The following is a 23,778-nucleotide window of genomic DNA, read 5'->3' on the forward strand; positions in this document are numbered from 1 at the left end:
GTCCTAGCCAAAGCAATTAAGCAAGAGAAAGAAACAAAGGGCATCCAAACTGGAAAGGAAGAAGTCAAAATATCCTTTTTGCAGATGACATATTATACTTAGAAAACCCTAACGACTCCACGGAAAATATAAAAATCAGTGACATTTGTATATGTCAATAGTGAACAAACTGAAAAAAATACAAGAAGAAATCCCATTTATGGATTGGAAGAATAAATATTGCTATAAATGTGTTCAGGATTGGAAGAATAAATACTGCTAAAATGTCAACACTATTCAAAGTAATCTATAGATTCAATACAATCCCTATCAAAATAACACAGACATTCTTCACAGAAGTGGAAAAAAATCCTAAAATTTATATGGAACACAAAATACTTCAAAGAGTCAAAACAACCCTGAACAAAAAGAACAGACCTGGAAACATCACGCTATCTGACTTTAAAATATACTACAAAGCCATAGTAACCAAAACAGCAGAGTCCTGGCATAAACACAGACACATCAAAAAATTGAACAGAATAGAGAACCCAGAAATAAGTCCAAGCATTTACAGCCAACTCATTTTCAACAAGACACCAAGAAGATAGTCTCTTCAATAAATAGTGCTGGGAAAAACAGATAACTATATACAGAAGAATGAAGCCAGACTCTTATTTCTTACCATATATAAAAATCTAATCAAAATGAATTAAAGACTTAAATGTAACACCTGAAACTATGAAACGACTTGAAGAAAACATTGGGAAATGCTTTAGGATATTAATGTGGGCAAAGACTTTTTTGGTAAAACCTCAAATGTGCAGGCAATAAAAGCAAAAATAGACTTATAAAATTACATTATGTTAAAAAGCTTCTGCACAGCAAAAAAAAAATTTAACAAAGTGAAGAGACAGCCTACAGAAGGGGAGGAAATATTTTCAAGCTCTCCTTCTGACAACCAAATTAAGCAAAATAATAACAAACAAATAATAACCAAAACAACTAAGGAACTCAATAGCAAAAAAATTCCACCAAATAAACCCAATTAAAAAATTGGCAAAACATCTGAATAGATGTTTCTCAAAAGAAGACATACAAATAGCCAACAGGTGGTGGGAATGTAAATTAGTTCAACCTTATGTAGATAAAGAACTAAAAGAACTATATATATATATAGAACATACATATATAACACCTGTACCTAGTTCATCACAGCACTATTCACAATAGCAAAGTCATAGAACCAACCTAAACACCCATCAATAGTTGACTGCATAAAGAAAACTATGGAATACTATATAGCCATAAACAAAAATGAAATCATGTCCTTTACACAACATAGATGGAGTTGGAGGCCATTATCCTAAATGAACTAACTCAGAAACAGAAAATCAAATACTGCATGTTCTCACTTATAAGTGAGAGCTAAACAATGGGTACACATGGACATAAAGATGGAAATAACTGTCACTGGGGACAAAAGGGGGAAAGGTAGGAGATGGCAAGGGTTAAAAATTACCTGTTGGGTACAATGTTCACTATCTGGCTATTGGGTACACTAGGAGCCCAACTCCCAGCAGTATGCAATATACCTATGTAACAAGCAAGCACATGTACCCCCTCAATCTAAAATAAAGTAAAATAAAAATAAACAAAAAATAGGCAATGTGGGTATATTATTGCAACTACATCATAGTTGTTGTTAAAAGGTGCCCTTAAGAACAAGAAATGAGTTCATTGCTCCACTGGAAAAAAATTCAGGGAAGTTTCTTGGGGCAGTTCACATCTGAGCTAGGTAAAAATGTTAAATAAAAATTATATGGATGAGGTAGATAGAGGAAGAGGAATTAAATTCTTAGCAGAGGGAATAACATAAGTGAAATAAAAGATTAAAAAGCAAAACAAACAAACATATAGCCAACAGGTATATGAAAAAATGTTCAACATCACCAGTCATTAAGGAAATACATATCAAAACCACAATGAGATATCATCTCACCTAGTTAAAATAGCTTTTATCCAAAAGGCAGACAATTAACAAATGCTGGTGAGGATAGAGAAAGGGGAATGTGCATACACTGTTGATGGGAATGTAAATTAGTATTGCCACTATGAAAAATAGTATGGAGGGTTCTCAAAAGACTAAAAATAGCACTATCATATGATCCAGCAGTCCTACTGCTGGGCATCTATCCAAAAGAAAGAAAATAAGTATATCAAAGAGATGTCTATATTCCCACATTTATTGCAGCACTATTCATAATAGCCAAGATATGGATCAACCTAAATGTCCATCAACAGATGAATGGATAAAGAAAATGTGGTAAATATACACAATGGAATATTATTCAGCACAAAAAGAAAGAAATGAAATCCTTGCATTTGTAGCAACGTGGATAAAGAATCACTATGCTAAATGAAATAAACCAGGCACAGAAAGACAAATACCACATATTCTCACTCATATGCCTGAGCTAAAACAGTTGATCTCATGGAGGTGAAGAGCTCATTGATGGTTACTAGAGGTTAGGAAGGGTTTGGAGGAGGAAGGAGATGAATAGAGGTTGGTTAATGTGTACAAAAATACAGTTAGATTGAAGAAATAGTCTAGTGTACGATAGTTCAGTAGGGTGACTATAGTTAATATGTGTAATATAGTTCAAAATAGCCAGAAGATAAGAATTGCAATGTTTTCAACATGAAGTAAAGATGAATGTTTGGGGTGATGGCTATCCCAACTACTCTGATTTGATCATTACACATTGCATGCAAGTATCAAAATATCACACGTACCCCCAAAATATGTACAACTATTATCAATTAAAAAAAGAAAAAAATCACAATTATCCAGTAAAATATTCAACTAAAATCAGAATATATGAATTTGCAGTGGACAAAAATAGCTTGTTTTGAATATTTTTCAAACTTCATTAGGAGAACCAAAGCCTACTAGAAGGCTAGTGGAGAGGTGATCCATAATTGAAATGTGGTAAGATGAGCTCTAAAGAGTTAGGTAATAAGAGCTTCTCCAGAGTACAGAACAGTTAAAATTTCTGATGAGGAGATTCACATAGATAACTAGGCAAGTGAAGTCACAGAGAGAGTAGAGGAACTTAAAGGAGAGAGGAATTAAAAATGGAAGACAGGTTAAGAAAGAGTGACGGACATAGAAAATTGTTATTGAAGAAAATATCACACTGCACCTAGGTCAGTTTACTGAACACACTGCATTTTTAAAACACTATAAAGCAGCTAGGCGCGGTTGCTCACACCTGTAATCCCAGCACTTTGGGGCCCGAGGTTGGTGGATCACCTGAGGTCAGGAGTTCAAGACCAACCTGGCCAACATGGCAAAACCCCCACCTCTATGAAAAACACACAAAAAAATTAGCTGGGTGTGGTGGTGGGCGCTTGTAATCCCAGCTACTCAGGAGACTGAGACAGGAGAATCACTTAAACCCAGGAGGCAGAGGTTGTAGTGAGCCAAGATCATACCATTGCACTCCAGCCTGGGTGACAAGAGCAAAACTCCACCTCAAAGAAACAAACAAACAAAACTCAAAAAACAAAAAACACTTATATAAAGCAACCAACTAAAATTTTCCAAATTTTGAGTCAACAGATGTGTTTAGTGTTGAACCTACTGCTTCCTAACAAATCACTTAACCTCTGTGAACCTGTAAAATTAAGAGTAGAAGTAATCCTTTTTTAATCTTTTACTATAAAGACCTAATTACTTCATGAAGTGTTATGAGGCTTACATATGATGAGTAGAGAAGCTTTGAAAACTATAAAAAATATATAATTATACAAATATTGTGCATAGTGATTTTCATTTTTAATGTCCACTTAAAATGGATTTATTTTCTCATCATAAAGTTAGTATAGCAATAATTATTTTAGAAACTAAACTGTTTAACTTTTATCTCCTAGCTTGTTAGGTGATTTGCTGCGAGGATTATAATAGACCAAACCAAAAGAGTTTTAACAAGTAAAATTAATTTTCTTTGTTTAGAAATTAGGTTTTAATTTTAAATATTTTAATTATTATATTATTATATATTTAGATCAAAGGTCATAATAAAAATCTACACTAAAAGTATTTTTTTAAATTTGAAGAACAAATAAGAACAAAGTTTCTTACCAAAATTTGTCTTGTAATTTGAGTTGTGATTTCCCTGGCATCCAAGACAATTGATGGTGGAAGTGATGACACCTCTGCAGCTTTTAATCCTAGAATTATTTGTTTTAAATTGGCTTCAATATAGTTACTGCTGGCATTTTTATGCTTGTTTTAACTAGTATTAATCTTTTAGTCACAGATTTAAACTTCCCTTCTAGAGGCATTTCTGAACTACTCAATAATTCTCAGAATTAAGCTTTCTAAAATTCTGGATGACAACTTGCCAATTATTAGATTTAATTACTTATCCAAGACATATAGGGCAAATTAGAATATCAGTTACCTCTCAGATATCAGGAACAAAAGAGGTAGTTAGAAAATAATAATATTGAAATTCCATTTGCAAATATAGTTGGTTAACAGAAGGTCAAAATGCGTATGAGTTTTGCAGGGGAGGATAATAGCTAGTCACAGAGATAACACTACAGCTAAACATTCACCCACCTAAATCAATGAGACAGGAATTTCTCAGAAGATATAACAGTTGGTGAGTAATCTATATGCAAATTCAAAGTATCAATTATAATTCTCATGTTTTTAGAGCTTAATTTTACTGTATAAATGCCATACAGGCTTTATACTGTACACCAATAGCTTACTGTATTTATTGCTTTAGAAATAGAACCAACATCAAAATTTATTGAGACGTTAGTAATTGCTAAGCACTGTGCCACACAGCTCACATTTGATAATTCATTGAATCTTTGCAACTCTACATACATGAAAAATTATTCCCATGTCATAGATCATGAAATTGAGGCTTATAAATTTTAAACATCTGATATAAATAAGTAATCCAGGTGATTTCCCATTTCAAATAGCAAAACAAAGATGGTTTTTTTCCCTCAAAGGGTCATATCCATAGCTAAAATAATTTTTGAAACTTATATGTACAGACCAATTGAAAATTCTCTGAATCTGTGAGACTTAATGATTTAAATAGAAAGTATCTAATCAAGTTTAAGAATATCTAGCTGGGCATGGTGGTACACGCCTGTAGTCTCAGCTACTCAGGAGGCTGAGGCAGAAGAATCACTTGGGCTTGGGAGGTGGAGGTTGCAGTGAGCAGAGATAGTGCCACTGCATTCCAGCCTGGGCGACAGAGTGAGACTCTGTCTCAAAAAAAAGAAAAAAAAAATATGGTTTAGTAATACATTCTCTTTTAAGATTTAAGATTTAATTTTCATGACCCAGAACCTGAAGAAAACAGAGAAAGGACCCTGCTACTGAAAGATTGTGTAGAAAATATATAATTTTCAATTCATTATATAACTTGCCAATATAAGATAAATTACATTTTCTAAGGAAACTAATACTTCTAGGGTTTTCAGTTGTCACTGTATTTTTACATAGTTACTGGCCTATAAAAATTTAAAAAGATTTATATATATCTAGATATAGATATAATGAGTTTGACACAGAAAATACAATCTAAGAGAATATAAGCACTCAAAAGAATGAGAAAATTTCCTTAGATTGACAGCCAAGTACAGAAGAGATGAAAGTTTGTCTTAGGAGTATAGTATTTGAATGTATAGGTATAATTTCTATATGCAGTACCATAATTTTTCTCTTCTGTGAGTCCCTTAGAAAGTTTGTAGGTATACAAAATTGCTTCTTTATTTCTTGAGGTATTCTTTACATGTTGAACTTCAAAATGCATGTTTTCTACATTAGGATACAGGGCATCAATATGGCATAGTTCCAGGAAATGTGTAGCAAACAGTGTAAATGCCTGGAATATATAACAGATAATGAATATTAGTACTTTAAAAATTAACTAGAAAATTCTATTTTAACTATGTGAACATAAAATTTTAGTTTAATTTTCTAAGTAGCTTGGCAGAGATGTAGGAATAAAACTAATAATTTGGAGGCTAACATTATCAATCCATTTTTAAATGTTTTGAGATTTTATGTTAAATGAAGAAGATATGTTTTTTATGTTTGTACACAGACATGTATGCCACATTATGGGAAAGAGAACAAAACTGAAAATAAAATCCTAAAAAATATATCTGAAGATATTGAAAAGATGAAGTTTACCAGAAACAAAGCTATGAATTGAGGTAATCATTTATTAGGAAGGTAACTCGCCGGGCGCGGTGGCTCACGCCTGTAATCCCAGCACTTTGGGAGGCCGAGGCAGGCGGATCACGAGGTCAGGAGATCGAGACCATCCTGGCTAACACGGTGAAACCCCGTCTCTACTAAAAATACAAAAAATTAGCCGGGCGTGGTGGCGGGCGCCTGTAGTCCCAGCTACTCGGAGAGGCTGAGGCAGGAGAATGGCGTGAACCCGGGTGGCAGAGCTTGCAGTGAGCCGAGATTGCGCCACTGCACTCCAGCCTGGGTGACAGAGCGAGACTCTGTCTCCAAAAAAAAAAAAAAAAAAAAAAAAAAAAAAAAAAAAAAAAAAAAAAAAAAAAAAAAAAAAAAAAAAAAAAAAAAAAAAAAAAAAAAAAAAAAAACAAAAAAAACAAAAAGGAAGGTAACTCACATGCAAAAAGAATAATATTTTCCTCAATTTTTAGAAAACTTAACTATAAAAGTAGCCTCCCTAGTTGTAAGTAGGTTTTGGCAGTGGAATCAAGAGATTGTCTTAGGTATGTCAAATTCCAAAAGTTTTTAGTTTTTAGATTTCATTGTGTTTGGGTTAGGTACTGGTAGAGGAAAAAGAAAGATTGAGAACACTGATTAAGATAATGGCTCTCAAACATTAGTAATCCCTTAGAGAGCCTGTTAAAGATGCAAATTCTTGGTATATACCCCCTGAAAAATTGTTAACTATTTAGTTCTAATGTCGGGCCCCAGGAAATGGCACTTTCTGTAAGTACTTTAGGTGATTTTGATGAAAGTGGTTCAAGTGACTTACAGCCAGCACAAGATTTCCAGCCCAGAATTTACTAAGGCAGATAGAGATCTGAATAACCAGTTATGTTTTAAGACATTATCAGTGACAAATTAGGCAGGTGGTCAGTGGAAGTTTAAATATTAAGACAGTAAAAATAATTGATTGGCAAAATGGCTATCAACTACGGAAGGTGAAAAGCAAGGGAAGGAATAATTTTGTGTAAGACAGAAAAATGAAAATTCTTAAATACCTACTCAACAAATCAAAAGGAGTATAAAACAAAACCAAATTTATAAAGCTACAGGAAAATATTTAGAACACAGTAAGCTATTCAAAAGGTAGAGACTATATTCAATAACAATAATGTCCTTAAAAGTTATATGCCAAACCAATCTATTAGAGTAACTTTGTAAACTATTTCAGGTTAATTCAATTTAGCAAATAATTATTCAGACCCTATCTATTACAAGGATTGTGCTAGGCACTAAGGATACTGTGTTAGAAAATAATAATTAAATTTAAAATAAGTAGCAATATTACATTTTTATTAAATTATTTATACTGGAAAATAATATTGTAAAGTAATACTAAAAACACTATTTTAAACTATTGTAGAATACTTTGGGAACAGATACTGTATGCTTGAACCTGTGAGGTGGAAGCTGCAGTGAGCTGAGATCATGCTACTGCACTCCAGCCTGGGCAACAAGAGTAAAATTCCATCTCAAAAAAAAGAAAAAAAAAAAGAAAACAGATACTGTATTAGATGGGGTTCTCCAGAGAAAGAGACCAATAGGATATATGTGTGTGTGTGTGTGTGTATCTGTGTGTGTGTGTGTGTGTGTGTGTTGTATGTGTGTAAAGAGATTTATTATACGGAATTGGCTCATGCAATTATGGAAGCTGGCACGATCGAAAATCTACAGTCAGCAAGCTGGAGACCCAAGAGAGTTGATGGTATAACTCCAGTCCAAATGCCTGCAAGCTGTAGACTCAGAAAGAGCCAATGTTTCAGTTTGAGTCTGACGGCAGGAAAGAACCAGTATTTCAGATTGAAGGCAGTAAGTTCTCTCTTATTCTTAGAAGGATCAGCCTTTTTCTTCTATTCAGGCTTTCGATTTATTGGATGGGACCCATCCACCCTAGGGAAGGCAATATGCTTCATTCAGTCTACCAATCTCATCCAGAAACAACCTTACAGATAAACCCAGAATGTTTGACCAAATGTCTGGGCACCCTATGACCTTGCCAAGTTGACACATAAAACTATCCAACACAAATCCACCCCTTGTAAACTTGGCATCCATAGGCATCTCCTTATACCACACTTAATCTACAAATGAAGACAATAATTAGGTCATACTTCCCTCTAATATGATACAACTGTCTTCAGCACAACTGAGAAAGCACTAACCCCTTTTCCAGAAAAGGAGGTAATGTCATTGAGTGATGTTCATTCTTCTTGATATCTCATAACTTAAATACTATAATGTGAAACTGGCAATACTTAAATAATATGATGTGAAGTCAACACATCTTATGTTACATTGTAAGAGAATAAGAAGAAATAAAATATTTGTTTAATATATGTATATATACACACCAAAAAATCATACAAAATGAGGTGGAAATAATCATGACAATTACAGACAGTCCTTATTTCTGTAACTGGTAAGAGAGTTGTAGTTGGTAATTACAACTACCTTTTTCTTTAACTACCTATTCTGTATTTCCTTTGCCTTCAGCAAGCCCTAGCTAGTCAGAGCTCTTTAACTAGTGGGGTGAACCAAATCTTCATTCCTGAAAGGTCTTGGCCATTCATAGTCCTGCCTGGATTGGGTTGTAGTTTTCCACAGACCTTTAACACAGAGTATGACAGAACTGAGATACCCTAAAGAATCTTCTGTATTCCAGACATATTCTTTCTTTATTGCATTGTGGAGTAGTAGTCCAATTTCCCTTTCCTAATCAGGATCAATCACGTCAGCCAGCACAATAACTCCCTTCTTTGCCTGTTGATTCAGAGGCGTAAGACAGCCAAAGTGGCTGGGCAGGAGTCTCAACTTCCAAGTCAAAAAGTTATCGCTATGTCTCTTGGTGGAAGCATACTCCTTTTGGAATTAAGACCTCTATGTCAGCAGAACAAGGTTATAGAAACTGGAAGCAGATATTTTGCCCTTGAGTTACTAGGGGTAATGGTGAGTGATGCCACTTCCATTTCCACTTCTTGATTCCTGGACCCATGAATCTTGGCAATGGGAGAAACAGCATCATATATTGGAAGCTGATTCAAAGCATATATGGCCTTCTGGAAAACCTTTCCCTAGTCCTGAAAGGTATTGCCACTTAGCTGGTGTTGTAATTGAGTCCTTAAAAGACTAGTCCACCAGTCTATCAAGCCAACCACTTCAGGATGGTTGGTGAACACAGTCAAAACAGTGAATTCCATGAGCACAGGCCCTTTGCAGCATTGCATTTGCTATGAAGTGAGTTCTTTGATCAGAAGAAATGCTGTGTGGAATACCATAATGGCACATAAGATATTCTTTAAGTACATGGATGTTAGTTTTGGCAGAAATGTTACACATACAGAAGGCAAACTGATGTCCAGAATAAGTGGCTGTTCCAATATGAATATAATGGAGGTGGTACAATGTAATCAATCTGCTACCAGGGAACGGTACCATAATGGGGACTCAATGTTGGTCTCTGCTGCCGACAGACTGGGCATACAGTAATGGCTATAGCCAGGTCAGTCTTGGTGACTGCAGGCTCCTGTTGCTGATCTCATGCATAAAACCTCAACCTAGAACTTTTATGCTTATTCAGATCAAGTCAGAATTTAGTAGCCCTCCTATCCAAAGCCATAGGTCTGTGTAAGTCAGATTATTCTGATTGCTGCTTTAACTCTGCTTCCCATTACAGTAACTTATCCACCTTGTCTTTGGTGGCTGAGTGCCACAACTTGGCCCCTGCCACCCTGGGATCCAATTATTCCTACTGCATTTGGGTTTTCCAATTCGGTGCCTGCAGCAAAGGCCTTATGGTGGGCCGTAAGGTCTGTCCTACATAGCAGAGTGATAACAGAGCTCTTCAAGGCTGCCAGGGCTCCTCTCACAAATTTATTTCTCATAGTCATGGTAAAAGGTATGTTATCTGGACTCTTCCAGGATGGGTAAGTGATCTGAAATGACAAACCCACTCTAACATTCCAACCTCCCTAAGCTTTGAATCCCTTCCTCTGCATTAAACCAAGGCAACTCATTCATGGTGGGCCACCTTTTGGTCTGTTTTTCAGCCAATCAATCAAACTGTTAGATCCCTTTCCAACTCTTTGAGTTGCAACATTAAATGCACACCTGGCTTAGTAAGCCCATATCAATAACTTCGGCCTAATCCAACTTTATGTTCCTTCCAGCCTTATCCCACACCCTTAGAATACACTCCCATGCATGTTCCCTGGATTTCTGTCAGTATAAAGTAGAAAATTCAAGTAGTTCTTTCAGAATGTAAAGTACCTCCTTATAGTTACATTTTGTACCTCACCTTTAGAGATCTAGTTATAGGTCTAGAAGCAAAGAAACGTGGTAGAAGTGGGTCTTGAGGAGACTCAGCATTGCCTGGGATGCCATTACAGTTTCCTCAGGTAATGCTAGGTTAATCCCCTCAGATGGGGTGAAGTGGTCTCTTCTACCGGCAAAGACAACTTATCAGAATTTAGGGCCTAAATGTCCCCAGGTTCATCAGTGTCTCCCTACACATTCCTATTCCAACTGGTAGTCTCCCATTCCTTCCCAACTAATGCCCTCACTTCAACAGTAGATACCCTATAAACCTGGGAGTTCAACTTGTCTTATAATTCTAGCATAGGATGAGATTCTGGGTTTGATTTTCAGCAATCTCAACCCGGTGACTATAGGAGATAAGGATTTCCTTCAGGGCACATTTAGGTGCTTTCAAGTCATTTATGCAGCAATGAGCTGGCAATTTGGTGCTTTTTTTTGTTATTTTAAATTTTTTAGGAAGATGGCCGAATAGGAACAGCTCTGGTCTACAGCCCCCAGCATGAGCAATGCAGAAGAGACAGGTGATTTCTGCATTTCCATCTGAGGTACCGGGTTCATCTCACTAGGGAGTGCCAGACAGTGGGCGCAGGGCAGTGGGTGCAGCGCACCATGCGCGAGCCAAAGCAGGGCAAAGCATTGCCTCACTCAGGAAGCACAAGGGGTCAGGGAGTTCCCTTTCCCAGTCAAAGAAAGGGGTGACAGACGGCACCTGGAAAATTGGGTCACTCCCACCCTAATACTGCGCTTTTCTGACAGGCTTAAAAAACGGCACACCAGGAGATTATATCCCGCATCTGGCTTGGAGGGTCCTAAGCCCACGGAGTCTCACTGATTGCTAGCACAGCAGTCTGAGATTAAACCACAAGGTGGCAGTGAGGCTGGGGGAGGGGCACCTGCCATTGCCCAGGCTTGATTAGGTAAACAAAGCAGCCCCAAAGCTTGAACTGGGTGGAGCCCACCACAGCTCAAGGAGGCCTGCTTGCCTCTGTAGGCTCCACCTCTGGGGGCAGGGCACAGACAAACAAAAAGACAGCAGTAACCTCTGTAGACTTAAATGTCCCTGTCTGACAGCTTTGAAGAGAGTAGTGGTTCTCCCAGCACGCAGCTGGAGATCTGAGAACAGGCAGACTGCCTCCTCAAGTGAGCCCCTGACCCCCGAGCAGTCTAACTGGGAGGCACCCCCCAGTAGGGGCAGACTTAAACCTCACACGGCCGGGTACTCCTCTGAGACAAAACTTCCAGAGGACCGATCAGGCAGCAGCATTCGAGGTTCACGAAAATCCACTATTCTACAGTCACTGCTGTTCTACAGCCACCTCTGTTCTGCAGCCACTGCTGTTGATACCCAGGCAAACAGGGTTTGGGGTGGACCTCTAGCAAACTCCAACAGACCTGCAGCTGAGGGTCCTGACTGTTAGAAGGAAAACTAACAAACAGAAAGGACATCCACACCAAAAACCCATCTGTACGTCACCATCATCAAAGACCAAAAGTAGATAAAACCACAAAGATGGGGGAAAAACAGAGCAGAAAAACTGGAAACTCTAAAAAGCAGAGCACCTCTCCTCCTCCAAAGGAACGCAGTTCCTCATCAGCAACAGAACAAAGCTGGACGGAGGATGACTTTGACGAGTTGAGAGAAGAAGGCTTCAGACGATCAAACCACTCTGAGCTACAGGAGGAAATTCAAGCCAAAGGCAAAGAAGTTAAAAACTTTGAAAAAGAATTAGACAAATGTATAACTAGAATAACCAATACAGAGAAGTGCTTAAAGGAGCTGATGGAGCTGAAAGCCAAGGCTCGAGAACTATGTGAAGAATGCAGAAGCCTCAGGAGCCAATGTGATCAACTGGAAGAAAGGGTATCAGTGATGGAAGATGAAGTGAATGAAATGAAGCGAGAAGGGAAGTTTAGAGAAAAAAGAATAAAAAGAAATGAACAAAGCCTCCAAGAAATTTGGGACTATGTGAAAAGACCAAATCTACGTCTCATTGGTGTACCTGAAAGTGATGGGGAGAATGGAACCAAGTTGGAAAACACTCTGCAGGATATTATCCAGGAGAACTTCCCCAATCTAGCAAGGCAGGACAACATTCAGATTCCGGAAATACAGAGAGCGCCACAAAGATACTCCTCCAGAAGAGCAACTGCAAGACACATAATTGTCAGATTCACCAAAGTTGAAATGAAGGAAAAAATGTTAAGAGCAGCCAGAGAGAAAGGTCGAGTTACCCACAAACGGAAGCCCATCAGACTAACAGTGGATCTCTCAGCAGAAACTCTACAAGCCAGAAGAGAGTGGAGGCCAATATTCAACATTCTTAAAGAAAAGAATTTTCAACCCAGAATTTCATATCCAGCCAAATTAAGCTTCATAAGTGAAGGAGAAATAAAATCCTTTACAGACAAGCAAATGCTGAGAGATTTTGTCACCACCAGGCCTGCCCTAAGAGAGCTCCTGAAGGAAGCACTAAACATGGAAAGGAACAACCAGTACCAGCCACTGCAAAATCATGCCAAATTGTAAAGACCATCTAGGCTAGGAAGAAACTGCATCAACTAACGAGCAAAATAACCAGCTAACATCATAATGACAGGATCAAATTCACACATAATATTAACTTTAAATGTAAATGGACTAAATGCTCCAATTAAAAGACACAGACTGGCAAATTGGATAAAGAGTCAAGACCCATCAGTGTGCTGTATTCAGGAAACTCATCTCACATGCAGAGACACACATAGGCTCAAAATAAAAGGATGGAGGAAGATCTACCAAGCAAATGGAAAACAAAAAAAGGCAGGGGTTGCAATCCTAGTCTCTGATAAAACAGACTTTAAACCAACAAAGATCAAAAGAGACAAAGAAGGCCATTACATAATGGTAAAGGGATCAGTTCAACAAGAAGAGCTAACTATCCTAAATATATATGCACCCAATACAGGAGCAAACAAATTCATAAAGCAAGTCTTGAGTGACCTACAAAGAGACTTAGATTCCCACACAATAATAATGGGAGACTTTAACACCCCACTGTCAATATTAGACAGATCAATGAGACAGAAAGTTAACAAGGATACCCAGGAATTGAACTCAGCTCTGCACCAAGCAGACCTAATAGACATCTACAGAACTCTCCACCCCAAATCAACAGAATATACATTTTTTTTGGCATCACACCACACCTATTCCAAAACTGACCACATAGTTGGAAGTAAAGCACTCCTCAGCAAATGTAAAAGAACAGAAATTATAACAAACTGTCTCTCAGACCACAGTGCAATCAAACTAGAACTCAGGATTAAGAAACTCACTCAAAAACGTTCAACTACATAGAAACTGAACAACCTGCTCCTGAATGACTACTGGGTACATAACGAAATGAAAGCGGAAATAAAGATGTTCTTTGAAACCAATGAGAACAAAGACACAACATACCAGAATCTCTGGGACACATTCAAAGCAGTGTGTACAGGGAAATTTATAGCACTAAATGCCCACAAGAGAAAGCAGGAAAGATCCAAAATTGACACCCTAACATCACAATTAAAAGAACTAGAAAAGCAAGAGCAAATACATTCAAAAGCTAGCAGAAGGCAAGAAATAACTAAAATCAGAGCAGAACTGAAGGAAATAGAGACACAAAAAACCCTTCAAAAAATTAATGAATCCAGGAGCTGTTTTTTGAAAAGATCAACAAAATTGATACAGTGCTAGCAAGACTAATAAAGAAGAACAGAGAGAAGAATCAAATAGATGCAATAAAAAATGATAAAGGGGATATCATCACCGATCCCACATAAATACAAACTACCATCAGAGAATACTAGAAACACCTCTATGCAAATAAACTAGAAAATCTAGAAGAAATGGATAAATTCCTCGACACATACACCCTCCCAAGACTAAACCAGGAAGAAGTTGAATCTCTGAATAGACCAATAACAGGCTCTGAAATTGTGGCACTAATCAATAGCTTACCAACCAAAAAGAGTCCAGGACCAGATGGATTCACAGCCGAATTTTACCAGAGGTACAAGGAAGAACTGGTACCATTCCTTCTGAAACTATTCCAATCGATAGAAAAAGAGGGAATCCTCCCTACCTAACTCATTTTATGAGGTCAGCATCATGCTGATACCAAAGCCGGGCAGAGACACAATCAAAAAAGAGAATTTTAGACCAATATCCTTGATGAACATTGATGCAAAAATCCTCAATAAAATACTGGCAAACCAAATCCAGCAGCACATAAAAAAGCTTATCCACCATAATCAAGTGGGCTTCATCCCTGGGATGCAAGGCTGGTTCAACATATGCAAATCAATAAATGTAATCCAGCATATAAACTGAACCAAAGACAAAAACCACATGATTATCTCAATAGATGCAGAAAAGGCCTTTGACAAAATTCAACAACCCTTCATGCTAAAAACTCTCAATAAATTAGGTATTGATGGGACATATCTCAAAATAACAAGAGCTATCTATGACAAACCCACAGCCAATATCATACTGAATGGGCAAAAACTGGAAGCATTCCCTTTGAAAACCGGCACAAGACAGGGATGACATCTCTCACCACTCCTATTCAACATAGTGTTGGAAGTTCTCGCCCGGGCAATTAGGCAGGAGAAGGAAATAAAGGGTATTCAATTAGGAAAAGAGGAAGTCAAATTGTCCCTGTTTGCAGATGACATGATTGTATATCTAGAAAACCCCATTGTCTCAGCCCAAAATCTCCTTAAGCTCATAAGCAACTTCAGCAAAATCTCAGGATACAAAACCAATGTACAAAAATCACAAACATTCTTATACACCAATAACAGACAAACAGAGAGCCAAATCATGAGTGAACTACCATTCACAATTGCTTCAAAGAGAATAAAATACCTAGGAATCCAACTTACAAGGGACGTGAAGGACCTCTCCTAGGAGAACTACAAACCACTGCTCAATGAAATAAAAGAGGATACAAACAAATGGAAGACCATTCCATGCTCATGGGTTGGAAGAATCAATATCGTGAAAATGGTCATACTGCCCAAGGTAATTTATAGATTCAATGCCATCCCCATCAAGCTACCAATGACTTTCTTTACAGAATTGGAAAAAACTACTTTAAAGTTCATATGGAACCAAACAAGAGCCTGCATCACCAAGTCAATCCTAACCCAAAAGAACAAAGCTGGAGGCATCACGTTACCTGAGTTCAAACTATACACAAGGCTACAGTAACCAAAACAGCATGGTACTGGTACCAAAACAGAGACATAGATCAATGGAACAGAACAGAACAGAACTCTCAGAATTAACGCCGGATATCTACAACTATCTGATCTTTGACAAACCTTACAAAAACAAGCAATGGGGAAAGGATTCCCTATTTAATAAATGGTGCTGGGAAAACTGGCTAGCCATATGTAGAAAGCTGAAACTGGATCCCTTCCTTACACCTTATACAAAAATTAATTCAAGATGGATTAAAGACTTAAATGTTAGACCTAAAACCATAAAAACCCTAGAAGAAAATCTAGGCAATACCATTCAGGACATAGGCATGGGCAAGGATTTCATGTCTAAAACACCAGAAGCAATGGCAACAAAAGCCAAAATTGACAAATGGGATCTAATTAAACTAAAGAGCTTCTGCACAGCAAAAGAAACTACCATCAGAGTGAACAGGCAAACTACAGAATGGGAGAAAATTTTACAATGTACCCATCTGATAAAGGGCTAATATCCAAAATCTACAAAGAACTTAAACAAATTTACAGGAAAAAATCAAACAACCACATCAAAAAGTGGGCAAAGGATATGAACAGACACTTCTCAAAAGAAGACATTTCTGCAGCCAACAGACACATGAAAAAATGCTCATCATCACTGGCCATCAGAGAAATGCAAATCAAAACCACAATGAGATACCATCTCACACCAGTTAGAATGGCCATCATTAAAAAGTCAGGAAACAATAGGTGCTGGAGAGGATGTGGAGAAATAGGAACAATTTTACACTGTTGGTGGGACTGTAAACTAGTTCAACCATTGTGGAAGTCAGTGTGGCGATTCCTCAGGGATCTAGAACTAGAAATACCATTTGACCCAGCCATCCCATTACTGGGTATATACCCAAAGGACTATAAATCATGCTGCTATAAAGACACATGCACACTTATGTTTATTGCGGCACTATTCACAATAGCAAAGACTTGGAACCAACCCAAATGTCCAACAACGATAGACTGGATTAAGAAAATGTGGCACATATACACCATGGAATACTATGCAGCCATAAAAAATGATGAGTTCATGTCCTCTGTAGGGACATGGATGACATTGGAAATCATCATTCTCAGTAAACTATCGCAGGGACAAAAAACCAAACACCGCATGTTCTCACTCATAGGTGGGAATTGAACAATGAGAACTCATGGACACAGGAAGGGGAACATCACACTCCAGGGACTGTTGTGGGGTGGGGGGAGGGGGGATGGACAGCATTAGGAGATATACCTAATGCTAAATGACGAGTTAATGGGTGCAGCACACCGACATGGCACATGGATACATATGTAACAAACCTGCACATTGTGCACATGTACCCTAAAACTTAAAGTACAATTAAAAAAAAATTTTTTTTAGTTAAAAAGGTAAGTAACACACATGCTTCTAAGTTAACACATTAAATAATGCATTAAATAGCAGCAAGGCTAATTAAGTCCTGCTTTTGGAAGCAGTGAGGAGGTGATGCACATTTCCTGGTGTCTACAGCCACTGTCACAGAATTGGAAAACACCTGTGGTTTCTAGCTAGGGAAAGCACAGTTCCTGTTAACCCCAGTGTGCTTGCTTGCCTGCATTCAGCTGGAAGAAAAGGCTCAATTTCGAGTAGAGTTTAGTGACCATAAAGAGGCTTTTTTCCCATCTAAGTTGAGGCTCCTGAACTCAAGTTTTCAGATTCATGCAGCCCGGGGATCCATGGATCCCAGGTTAAGAAACCCTGCCCTTCTTACAGCCCCCCTGCTGTGATCTAGGGACACATGTGATGCCCGGTTCTTTCTGGTAGTGACAGGCAGGCCCTCACCAAGTATGTGATGGGCAGTGCCTGGAAGTCCCTTAGGTGGGGCCCTGAGCTGGCAATTTGAATCCTTGAGTTCATCCTTTGCTTTCCCAACTTTGTCTAGTGACACTAGGAGCAACCAGCCAATTTCATGATATTCATTAGTTTGCCAAAAATGTTTGGAAGTATCATATATAAAATCATCCGGATCTCTGCTGCTTACAAGCAGTTGATTAAGATTATATGATAGTGGTATTTTACTTATCACTATTGCCAGATCATACCAGAACCAAGATTTGTATTAGGGTTCTCCAGAGAAAGAGGACCAATAGAGAGGGGGGTGGGGCAGGAGTGAGAGAGAGAAAAAGAGAGAGAGAGTGTGTGTTTGTGTGTGTGCGTGCGTGTGAAGAGATTCATCATAAGAAACTGGCTCATGTGATTTATGAAGGCTAACAAGTACTAAGGTCTAAAATGGACTAGCTATAGGTACAACTCCAGTCCAAAGCTGGCAGGTTCCAGACCCAGAAAAAGCCAATGTTTCAGTTTGAGTCTGAAGGTAGTAAAGAACAGATCTTCCATATTGAAGGCAGCCAGGAAGGAGGAGTTTCCTTTTACTTGTTGGAAGGCTTTTTGTTCTATTCAGGCTTGCATTTATTGAGTGGGAACCACCCACATTAGGGAGGGCAATCTGCTTTACTCAGTCTACCAATTCTAATCTCATCCAGAAACACCCTCACAGACATATCCAGAACAATGTTTAACCAAATGTCTGCGCACTCTGTGGCCCAGTCAAACTGACATGTAAAATTAACCAACAGAGGCACTAATTAGCTTTTAATCTTAAGTAAGATATGCACTTTATTTATATGAGAAATTGTAACTGACACATTCAAAATTACAAAGACTACTATCATTTATTACCACTAGTTTTGATTTATCACATACCTTTAAGCATAAAATAGATTTTTCTCATTCTATATAATAAATCATTACAAGCTGGGCATGACAGCTCAGTCTGCAATCACAGCACTTTGGGAGGCTGAAGTGAGTGGATCACTTAAGCCCAGGAGTTCAAGGCCAGCCTGGGTAACATGGTGAAACCTCGTCACTGCTAAAAATACAAAAATTAGCTAAGCATGGTGGTGCATGCCTGCAGTCCCAGCTACTCAGGAGGCTGAGGCAGGAGGATCGCTTGAGCCTGAAGGTGGAAGTTGCAGTGAGCCAAGATTGCGCCACTGCACTCCAGCATGGGCCACAGAGTGAGACACTGTCTCAAAAAATAAATAAATAAAATAAAAATAAATCATTATGGACTTTCATTTAAGGTAAATAACTTCATCTTAGGGACATTTTAAGGTATCTTAAATAAGAAAAAGTATTTTTATTTAAGTTTTGTTCACAACTGTATATATTGTGAGTGATCATTTAAAAAGATATTTTATAAATTAATTTAATAGAGCAAAAATCAATGTTTTACATAGTTGATTTGCAAAAAACTACTTTCTTTAAAGGAATAAAATTTTAGTTAGGTAGGTAAAATAGATTTTCTGTAAAGTTACCCGAGTTGCCTAGTGCTTTCCTTCCTGTTGTAACATCATAGTCAACATTATTGCACATGGAGGCAATTACTGAAAGACCTTCATATTTTGCTACTTAATTTGATGAAATTAAAGCCAACTGACTAATTTTGCATTATTTGAACTTCTTGATTTCATCTTTTTCTTATCTATATCATGGCTATCAAACTAATGATTCCCACTTTCATTGGAAATGAAGGAACAAAAATATAAATGCTATGATATGCGTTTACTATCTAAATTGTTTTAAAAGCTATTTGTGGGTGTCCATAAAATTCAATAATAATAAAAGGATACATAAAGAAGGACTCAAAATTAATAAACTTAAAATAAAAGAATACCTTTAAGCTCAGTAGATATTCACAAACAGCATAACAAATGCCAATACCTTCTTCCGTATTAGTACCTCTGCCAAGTTCATCAATTAATATGAGTGATTTGTCATTAGCATTATGTAGAATATATGCTACCTGAAATATATAATTTAAATATTTATTCATTGTAACCAAACAGCTGTCAATATCACAACAAAAAATGAGGAGAAACCCAGTCTGTTTATAAGTTCATCTAAAATGTATTCTTAGAGACATCCTGCTGAGCAGAAAATAATACATTGTTTTCTTTTCTAAAAATCTCATGACTAATAATTCCAGTAGAATAGCTGATGTGTACATAAATAGACATATGCATATGTATATGAGACAACAGAGTAAATAACCATTATCTAAAATATTGATGCTTTAGATACAGTGAAAAAATGCAATAAATTAAATGTTTAAACTAAGCACAAAGATGGTCATTTTCTTCTCCACAAATGACTAATCAATTACTGCTATAAAATATCCAAAACCATCTCTCAAATTTATTTAAGTATTACTCTATATCCTGTAAAGATGAAGTAAAGAAAAATTTAAGAAAAAATACCTAAGTCTTGATTCTTGGTTTAACAAATAAATTTAAATCCATGACCAATGGAGACTAAGACTTAAATTGACAGAAGTGCTCTTTTCCACTGAAGATTATTAACCTCTTTCTCAAAAACAGAATTTTACCCTTATTATATTATGACACAATAGTAACTTTGATGGACATTTTACCTTTGTATGAGACTAAGCTTTTTGAGTGCTAGGACCATTTAAAAATATACCTTAAGTGCCTAATATATTGCTACGATCTATTATAGATATTCAATACACAATAAATAATTATATAAATTGTGAGACAAATGATAACTTTAGTCACCACCTATCTACTTGAAGACAATTATCCAACTAAACAGTGATCCTAAATTCATAATACAGATATCCCAAGAGTTACACTTAATTCCTTCAGTTCTAAAGCCTACTTGACGTTTGCTCAATCAGAAATAGGTGATGCTTTGGTACAGGGAGTGAAAATTCTATGAGGACAAAGAAGAGGATGATTTTTGAAAGCCTTCTAACACAGTAATCTTTTGTTTTAAAATCAAGCCTATGAAGAACAATAAATACTATGCAAAATGGTACTGAACCAGTTACCGTTTTCTGAAGTCTCTTACGTATTTCCTATAAAAACATTTAGGCACACTTTTATTACTTAATAATGCTAGCTCTTTCTCTTAAAATTATATTTTCAATAAAACATTGTCTTCCATTTCCACATAAAACAGAAATTAGGAGGCTGTCTTTGACTGCCCTCTGGCTCTTAGAAAAGGGTATAAGCACATCTGCATATTTTAGTATAAAAATATTTTATGTGATAACTGGCCATTAGTGAGAGAATTTAATGTTCTTAACATAAGAAAAGTTTTGTTTGGGTACCTCTTTCATTTCTTTCATAAATGTTGATGAATTTGTTTCGATATCATCATCCGTACTGATTCTTGTAAAAATCTGTTTAGCAATTCTAAAGGAAGAATATTCTGCTGGAACATATGATCCTGTAAAATATAAGGTCAAGACAAATTGAAATGTGTTTAGAAAATATAATTACTAATACCATTTTGTACTTCTCAGATTATTTACAAGGATTATATGGTAGAAAGAACACTAGATATGGCATTAGAAGACATGACCCCAGCTCTATCCCTTATTATACAAGCTTAGACAGTACTTAAACTTCCCCAGTCCTAGCCGGGCGTGGTGGGGGGAAACTGTGGTCCCAGCTACTCGGGAGGCTGAGGCAAGAGAATGGCGTGAAACGGGGAGGTGGAGCCTGCAGTGAGCCGAGATCGCGCCACTGCATTCCAGCCTGGGCGACAGAATGAGACTCTGTCGCAAAAAAAAAAAAAAATACTTGCCCTACCTACTGTACAAAGTTATCTAGAAGTTCAAATAAGGCAGCAAATGTTCAAGTACATAACAAACAGACAGTTATAAACTCAATAAAAATTTTAAATAACTTACTTGAATGATAAAGAACATTCAAAATATTAAAATGTGAAGGGAATGCTTATAAAGCTTATGAATATAATATGCCAATTACACTGATCTAATCATTATACATGGTATGTATTCAAACATCACTATGTATCTCTTAAATGCGTGCAATTATGTCAAAAATAAAATAAATTTTAAAAAAAGAAATATGAAAATCTGAAGAAAATGCCTACAAAGCTGAAGTTAATAAAATCATTATAAAAAGATATAAAGAAATATCTGTAATTACAAACATGCAGAAACATTCAGAAGCAAAATAAAAGCAAAACATTTAATAAAAAGAAAAAAAAGTGAATTTTCACCCACAAGACTGTTTCTGCCCAAGAAGTTATTGTGCTAACTCATCTAAAATATTCATTTTTTGAAAACAAATCAATCTGATTAATGCACCAGTGTCAATATAGAATAAAATCTAAAAGGCATTCTAACATTATAAGAAGATAAAATATACAAATAGTTGAATGGGAAACGTACCACATATACAGAATTCTGTATAGATAAAATGGTGAAATAATAGCAGCAAAAAAAACAAAGCCAGATTACTCCAAGATTAAAAACAAAAACAAGGATAAAGAATAGGGCTTAACTCTGAGGAATAAGGAGTAGCAAGAAAAGAAAACAAAAGTCAGACTAATACTAATGAAAATGAAAGTAATAATCATAACAGTAGTAATTATAATAACTGCACCTATACCATTCGACATACTAGGTATCTTATATCCACTCTTCCTAATTTTCAAAATAACCCAATAAATTGGGAATTGTTTTTCTCATTCTACAAATGAAAAAGTGGAGGCTCAGGATCACAAAACTAGAAAGATGTATCTCCTCCATTCTACTCTATTTTTTTGCTTGTTTTCCTAAAAGGATGAATTATGAACCTGGAGTGGCTTCTAACACATAATCTCATGATAAACGTTTGCTGAAAATAAATAATGAAGTGATAGAGCCAGAATTTGAATCAGAACTTTCTGGCTAAAAACAAAAACAAAAACATAAACAAACTGTCCATTTCCAAGAAAACAGGAATGATCTGCTACCTTCTTAAGATTCTGGAGAAGGGTGGGGACAATTTGCCAATTTAGGGCAAAGAGTATTTGTCAGGCCGCATGGGTTTGAATCCTTGTGCTGCCTCTTACAAACTGTATAATCTTGGACAAATTCTTTCTCAATACTTTGACTTACTCATCTATAACGTGGAGTTAATAATTTTTATCATATTTTTGAGTGTTAACCAGATAATACTTTCAGTTTCCAGGAAGATAAATGTGAAATGCGTATTATCATGCAAGGTATATAGAGCAGTGATGGGCATAGTGAACACTCAATATTAGCTACTGGGGTGTATTAGTCTGCTGCTTCACCCTGCTACAAACTCCCTGAGACTGAGTAATTTATAAACAAGAGGTTTAATTAACTCACAATTCTGCATGGCTGGGGAGGCCTCAGGAAACTTACAATCATGGCGGAAGGCAAACAGGAAGCAAGGACCTTCTTCATATGGGAGCAGGAGAGGGAGAGAGCAAGGTGGGAACTGCCAAACACTTTTAAACCATCAGATCTTGTGAGAATTCACTATTACAAGAACACTGGGGAAATCGCCCCCATGATCCAATCACCTCCGACCAGGTCCCTCCCTTGACACATGGGATTACAATTCAAAGTGAGATTTGGGTGGAGACACAGAGTCAAATGGCATAATGGGGCAAGTGGGGAAGACTAAGGTAAAGGATTTATACTGGGTGATCTTGGGCAAGTGTTTGAGCCTGACTTTCCTCATTTTATAGAAATTCAATACATATTTATTGAAGCCCTTCTATGTGTTAGGGTAAATAAACAGACATGGGCCCTGCCCTCAGAGAGCAGAACTTAGTTTTTAAATACAACTTTCTTATGGAGTTTCTATAGGAAAATAAATGTGAAATAAATGTGAAGGTTATATATATATATATGTACCAGTGTGAATATATATATATACTGGGTAGTATATATAAGGTATTATATATTTTTATATATAATATATATAATATATATGTATATGTAATGTATATATTTATATATTATACATTATAATGTATATAATGTATAGTGTATATATATTATACATTATAATGTATATAATGTATAATGTATATA

General features: G+C 36.7%; 1 protein-coding gene across 1 annotated transcript in view; it reads right to left on the minus strand.

The window, feature by feature from the left end:
• The window catches only part of MSH4 (mutS homolog 4), a 130,323-nt gene that overhangs the window by 9,196 nt on the left and 97,349 nt on the right, over positions 1-23,778 (minus strand). Inside the window, exons 16-19 of the mRNA XM_032155555.2 lie at positions 21,025-21,143; positions 19,567-19,695; positions 5,726-5,900; positions 4,127-4,215 (exon numbers count right to left, since the gene is read on the minus strand). Coding sequence (XP_032011446.1) covers positions 4,127-4,215; positions 5,726-5,900; positions 19,567-19,695; positions 21,025-21,143 — 512 coding nt within the window. The remainder of the gene's footprint in view (positions 1-4,126; positions 4,216-5,725; positions 5,901-19,566; positions 19,696-21,024; positions 21,144-23,778) is intronic.

This window comes from Hylobates moloch, unplaced genomic scaffold (assembly GCF_009828535.3).
Source record: "Hylobates moloch isolate HMO894 unplaced genomic scaffold, HMol_V3 SCAFFOLD_5, whole genome shotgun sequence".
NCBI classification, from domain to species: Eukaryota; Metazoa; Chordata; class Mammalia; order Primates; family Hylobatidae; genus Hylobates; species Hylobates moloch.